General features: G+C 27.1%; 1 protein-coding gene across 1 annotated transcript; it reads left to right on the top strand.

Annotated features, from left to right (window-relative positions):
- Positions 1 to 232: 232 nt before the first annotated feature.
- On the top strand, positions 233 to 7,286 carry LOC119682803. The gene is made up of 3 exons (XM_038096314.1): positions 233 to 650; positions 7,010 to 7,128; positions 7,199 to 7,286. Exons 1-3 carry the CDS (start codon positions 486 to 488, stop codon positions 7,284 to 7,286), a joined length of 372 nt encoding a protein of 123 aa, XP_037952242.1. The 5' UTR covers positions 233 to 485.
- Positions 7,287 to 7,514: the final 228 nt, after the last annotated feature.

Raw genomic sequence — 7,514 nt, forward strand, 5'->3', positions numbered from 1 at the left:
TGTTATGTATGAATATATCTTTAAATTAATCTTTAAGATTTATTCAAAATAAAAAAATGTTTTTTATGTATTACAATCTTATAAAATTATTTTAAAATAATAAGTATACATATATCGACCCTGTTCTCGCATTCAAATTGGAACAAAAACATTTTACCGCGAGTATGACTTCAGGTACTGACAGATAGATGTTATTGCCGCATCAAAAGGTATGACAAGGACCACTCATATATACTTTATAGAGAGCAAAACCAATTGTTTACTCATAAGCATATTTGTTTTTTAAACAGTTTTGAACGTTTTTTTTTATCAACGCTATTGTCGCATTGTACCAGCGCGGAAAGAGACGTCTTTTCGCTCTCTTATTGTGGCATGAGTATTTGTTAAAGAAGGCAGTGTAGAAGTGCAACATAAATGTTATCATATAAGTTTTGTATTGTTTTGTGCTAATTATTTCAAAATATAAATTACAAAAGCGTTTATCCATGAACAATACAACAACGAGCGCTGCTAATAGTACTGTGAAGCGTATTTCAGGTTTCGCCTATAAATTTCTGGACAAATTATTTTCCTTAACAGCGCCTCTGTTTGGAGTTCCAAGTGCGGCAGAAACCTCAAATTATTTATTAAACGTAGACCAAGAATTGGAGGTAAGAAGCCGAACATAGTTATACAATAAATGTAAAAGAAAAAACTGCATAAAATTAGTTTTTTGCATTTTTGTGCAATAACCAAAGCGAAAACAAACTTGCGTGAAGGCTGTTTGCGGGCGCCGTTTTTCTTTTGTTTTTTCTTTTTGTTTTTTTGTTAACAATAAACGCTATTAAATTCAGCTGTTGTAGGGTTGCCAGGGATAGTAAGATTAAATATGGTGGAAATGGAATTTAGAAATGGTCGATGTGTTGGAAGTGAAACTTTTTTTTTTAGAATATTTTGTTTAATTCTAAATGTTTTATTAATGTATTTAAATAACATTGAAAATCTTAGTTATATGATTTGATTCTAAAATAAAAATTTCAATTTCTTTTAATATTGCAAAAATTATGATGGAATATTAATATTGTTTAATTTATAATATTAGTGTATAAAAAGACATTAACTTTATTTTTTATTTTTAGTATTTGATTATTTTATTATTTTAAAAATGTAAGGGTATTAGAACCGCTATACAGAATATATCGAAAGTATGTTGTATATATGTTTATATTATATGATTCATAATATATGCAATTGACAGAGATTTGTAACCAAGATTTATTAATTAAATATTCATGCACTATATGGGTTAATATAATCTACTATAGCTCAATTTTAAACTTTAATACTAAACTTCTATGCTTATGACATTTTGCGTGACTGTACTTATAGGATTAAGGCCTGTCTTATAACAACTTTCCGTTCCTCTCTGTTCTATTCTTGCTTTCTCCTACTTCTTTATATTCATCTTCTATAGATCACTCTGGACACTGCTATTATTGTTTGTACAAATATATGACTATATTAAAAAAAATATTTGATTTATTAAAAGGCCTTTTCTTTTGTAAGCATATCATAAGCCTAATAAAATTTCCATTTTGTCCAGAGTTGCCATCGAAGAAGTGCTTATTTTAATTGTTCTTTTGCGACATGCTTACAAATGAAAAGGCTTAATATAGCTCTATGTTTTTACAAAAACTTTGAAATAAATAACCTGCGTAATAACTATTTCAAATAGTCTATGCATGAAAATTGGTAATACTTTAGTTGTATTGATATTTTGGATTTGGCTAATATTTTGCAATAGTTTCATAACCCTTATCATTTACTTTAAATTTTATATTTAAAAAATGTAAGTATACAATAAAAGTATATGAAATATCCAAATAATATCATTATATATAATAATTAGTTAGTTTTATACAATATTAATTACGTTATATGTAACAATATTTTTATTATGTATAATAATTCGTTATATACAAAAATAATTTAATTATATGTTTATAAAAATGATAATCTAATTATGTACAATAGTTGCGATTTAATTATATATAATAATTTATTTATTTGTATTAAGAATTCTATTATTATAGATTATATATTATTGTATATTATAATATATTATTGTATATTATAATATATTATTGTATATTATAATATATTATTGTATGTTATAATATATTATTATATATTATAATATATTATAATATATATTCTATAATGTATTATTATGTATATAATTTTATAATATATTGTTTTATTTTATCATATATTATTATATATAAATATATATTATTGTATATTATTATATATTATATATTATTCATTATTATATATTATATATTATGCATTATTATATATTATATATTATTACATATATTATTATTTAAATAACAATAATAACTTAATTTAATATTAAAACCAATTTTATTATTTTATATTATCATATATTATTATATATAAATATATATTATTGCATATTAATATATATTATTATATATTATGCATTATTATATATTATGCATTATTATATATTATTATTTAAATAACAATAATGTAATTTAATATTAAAACCAATTTTATTATTTGTAATTTATCCAAGTTCACCATAACGACGATTTCGTGGTGAATATGTGAAATATTTGTTATGCGCCATCTGTTGTTAAAATGTTTTTTAGTGTAAAGCGCAATCTGTCAAGTGACGTCATAAACAGTCTGACAAATACAACATTATAAGAGTGTGTTGATAAAATTTTTGCACCTTTGATTTAATTTTTTTTGACAAATTAACAAAATTATATATTTTTATTCTGCTTCATTAAAATAATAATAATAATAATAAAGTAAGTAATTAAACAAAAAGTTCAAACAAAAAAATAATATAAAATATTTAAATTGTCGAATGTGGTTGTATTTCTTTTGCAAACAAACATGGCTATTGTGCATAGAATGTGAGACAAAAAAAAAAAAAATAACAAAACACGTATATTTATGCGTATTAAAATTATCAGCAGATACCTGTGAATATATTTAAATGTGTTTAATTACATAAAATATGAAAATATGAAATATTCATGTGCCAATAAGTAAAATTTTGTGCAATTCACTGTTTTGTCTGAAATTTAGCATGCACGCCTCCCTGTCTGCGCATCGATCATCGATCCAGTAAAATGCAATTTTTTCCTTTTGTATTTATTAATAACAAAATAAAGTGTGGCACATGTGTTCCACTATTTTGTTGTTAAATTATTTTCTTATTTTTTGTGAAAATATTTTTTATTTTTCACACGCAATGTTTTCTTTGGTAAAATAATATTAGAGGCAATTTAAGGTTAATATGGCGGACACAAAATAAAGGATATTTTTTTCAGCTGTTCGAAATTGCAATTTAAGTCATTCATTTATTAAATTCATAAATTTAAATTATTTTATATACAAATGCAAAAAATAGAATTAGTGATAGTTAAATAAATATTTAAAAAAAATCTTTCCAAAAATATTTTTTGTTAAACACGAGTGTAGGGTATATATGTGTGTGTATTGTGTGTTTATTGTGTGTTTGTGTGCGTTCACTCATTCGCCTTTGAAATTCGCGAAGCTGCTTGATGTGATCGATTATATCCCAAACTCTTCACTGAGACCTGGAACTGGAAATCTATGGCTATAAATAGTTGGTGTTAATTTAAGTAAATTTATTTCAATAGAGAAGAAATAGTCGTATTTATATGAGCAATATGAACATCAAATACAGTGAAAACTCACCTAACGGACACCCCTGTTAAGCGGATATTTTTCTAGAGTGGACAATATTTCTAAAACCAAATTTTTTTTTTATTATTATTTAGAACAACTTAAACCCCTCTTACCCGGACTCTCAAAAATTGGCTGACAGTGAGTGTTCGCCCAAGAGAGTTTTTACTGTATTACATCTGTGCCTCTTTCTTCCTTTCATTATTCATAAAGGTATTTGTGTGATTAATATGAATAATATAGAATAAATTCAAAATTTAAAATTAATTCAAATCAGTTAATTCAAATCAATAACTGTTGTATTAGATGTTAGCCTTAAATGCAGTCACTAAAGTATATAATTATAACCAAAATTTTGGTTATACATATAAATTTATGACTCAAATCTATAACTACTATAATTTATGACTCAAATCTATAACTACTATAATTTATGACTCAAATCTATAACTACTATAATTTATGACTCAAATCTCTACTTGCAATTGTACTTAAACGATGACGTTTATCTATATTCTTGCTTAAATGTACACATAAAGATTTATTTATATGGATACGGCCTACTCATTTATCCGTCTTCTTATTTTTTAGTCCATTATCTCTTACCCTTCTCATTCTCCTCTTCTTCATTCTCATTATACTTCTTCTTCTCATTCTTCTCGTCCTCATTCTTCTCTTCCTCATTCTTCTCCTTCTCATTTTCTTCTTCTTTTCTTCGTCTCCCTCTTCTCCTCCTTCTCCTCCTCATTCTTCTCCTTCTTCTCCTTCTCATTCTTCTCCTTCTCATTCTTCTCCTCATTCTCCTTTTTCTCAGTCTCCTTCTCATTCTCCTCCTTGTCATGTGTATGTTTGGTCATCCCATCATGTGCTTCTTTTTGAGATCTAAATGGGTCACAAATATAACAACAACAGCTCGGTCACAAATCCTTGCATGGAAAGCTTAAATAATTTGGTTTCGCCTTAGTGAGACTGGTATTTTTGATAACCGAGTATTATGTATGAAATTGATTTATTTGGTCTACTATTCTGTGTTTGGGTTTCCTTTAAATACGATAGATATGAGAGTCAGATTTAGGTTTCTATTAAATCTTCTGTACTATAACTGAATCCAGCCGTATAACAGATATTTCATTTTACAAATGAAAGTCAGAATATTCTTCGTTGAGGAAATAATAAATAAGGATGATGGCTCCTTACTTAAGCTGCACCTACTGGTCAGTAACAAAACAATATGACCAGTCCTTTCATCTGTTCCCAAACAAAGACAGCATTGTCAGCTTGAAGAGATACATTTTATTCAGATGGTTTGTAATATAAGATGTTCAGTCAGTTATCTTGTTGTTATCGTTGAGCTCGCGAGAATATAAAGAAAGGAAATTCTCAAATGGTTTTAAGGCAGAAAAATATTTATTTCTAGATTTACGCTTTGTAGTATTGGTATGGCAACAGGCATGTTTTCTATCACTGTGACTGTCGTTCGGATTCGAAAGGAATGGAGATTTAAAAAAAATATAAAAATAGTGTAAAGGTATAATGGTAAGACAGAGGCATTTCTAGACACAAGCATTGTTGAGTTGATGATGTCAAGCATATTTTTCATCTGACCGTAGTTGTTATAGTTTCAATTTGAGTTATATTACTTCATTAGTAGTATAGAAGCAAGTGAAATAGATTAGTCAAAACTCAACTCAAAAAGAGAGAAGAATCTATAAATTATTTGTGTGTGATTTAAATGAATTTTGAAAATTTAAAGTAGTGACTGCTTTTAAAATGAATTCTCTCTGAGGAATCAAAAAACAGTTAAACTATCTATCTGACAGCAGAAAGCAACTTTTCTTTACGCCTCGTTTTCACTATGTCATTTTCAATGTCAAATATTGTCAGTGTATTCATATCATATTCGCATTCTTGTCATATGGTAAAAACGCATTTGACACGCCATTCAATTATAATTGTCATTTAAAATGATATAGTGAAAACAAGGCATTAGTAGGAAAAGTAGGCGGAAAAAAATTTTAAAAATTTAAATTTTAATTTAAAAAAAAATTAAACTTTTTGTTTGTATTTTTTTTTTTTATAAAAAAAAGCTTTACTGTACAGTATGGGATTGTTGTACTCAACTGATGCGGTTTGTTGGAACTATTTTCTAATTTTATTACCAACCGGAATATACGAGGGTGGTTTGATAAGTCAGTGACTTTTTGAATAAAACAAATTTTTTTCGGCAAATAAACATTTTATTTTTCTACATAATCGCCTTTTAGCTTGATTCATTTAGTCCTCCATTTTTCTAATTTTCTTATTCCCTCTAAATAATAGGTTTTCTCAAAGCTCTCAGTATACCCATTTGTTTCGGTAATGACTTCTTCATTCGACTCAAATCTCTTATCGCCCAGCCTTTTCTTTAGGTTTGGAAACAGAAAATAGTCGCAGGGGGCTAAATCAGGAGAATATACTGGATGGGGTAGCAGTTCGTATTCCAATTCGTGGGATACGAATTGTAATGCTTAATCACCACACGAAATTCACTTTTTTCAATTTTCGTAAAAATTCACGAAGTTGTCTACTTTGAACGGCTCCAAATTAAAAAGTTGCCCACTGTTAGATTACAGCTGACGGCACAGCACTGTTGTATTTGGAATAACTGCGCGGGAAATCCAAAAAGTCAGTGACTTATCAAACCGCCCTCGTATTTACTTACACAAGCTATGCGAAACAATTATACTAATATATCAAATTTTGAAACTTTTGAATTTCTTTTATTTAGGTATTATAACTTTTATGTTGTACCTTATATATATTGTATATATATCTTTAATAGAAATTGTAATTATTTAAGTACTTAGTTTTGTTAGAATTGAAACTTATGTGTAATATGCAAAAACAATTTGTAGAACACATAATTTTTAAGTAGTGAGGTGAGGTGAGATATTTTTTTAAACAATTAGAATCCCCACTTACCCGAATTTGCATTTACATGAATATTAAAAAACTATCCAATTTGTTTTGTTTGTTTTCACTGATTTCCGTTTGTAATTCCAATTTACCACAAAGTAAAACTAAAAAAGAAACCTTCTCATTGCACAAAATACACGGCAAACTTAAAGATACGAAAACTGTTTGTGAGACTTTTAGTCTAGAGTCTCACAATATGCCATATTGTTGTATACTAAGCAAATTTTGTTTATATTAAGAATTTATTTTAAGAGTATGCATTTTTGAATGCATTTGCATTTGCATTTTGGTTTTTGTTAATAATTTGTTGTTATTCGTTGTTTAGATGCCTAGAACACGCAGACGTCATTCACATGCTCGCACCCCTTGTGGGCAAAGATACAAACGTAGACGTGCAAATACTAAAGAGGTAACACCACAGCCAGCTAAAGATGCATCTCAAACGTAAGTATTATTACATTATAATTTATTACATAAATAATAATATTTATTATGATTCTCAATGCATTTGCAGACCACGTACAAAACATAATCGTACTGAAACTAGAAGGCGACGACATGATTCGGAAGAGAGTACACACGTTTCAAGGGATTCATCGTAAGTTAAAAGCAAAAGAACTAACTTTTAAAATTATAATTGTAGTTAATAATCCTTAATAACCTTTTTAATGTTTTATTTTTGACTTAATTTTGAATTTTATTGTATTTAATTTTATTCGTTTTAATTGATTTTATAAAATTCCCTTAATTGCTGCTTCATCTTATGCAGTTTTTATTGCTGTAAACAAGTTGTTAATGATATTGCTGTTTCCTTTGAAACAGTAACCAAG

Source organism: Teleopsis dalmanni, chromosome 2 (genome assembly GCF_002237135.1).
Source record: "Teleopsis dalmanni isolate 2A chromosome 2, ASM223713v2, whole genome shotgun sequence".
NCBI lineage: Eukaryota > Metazoa > Arthropoda > Insecta > Diptera > Diopsidae > Teleopsis > Teleopsis dalmanni.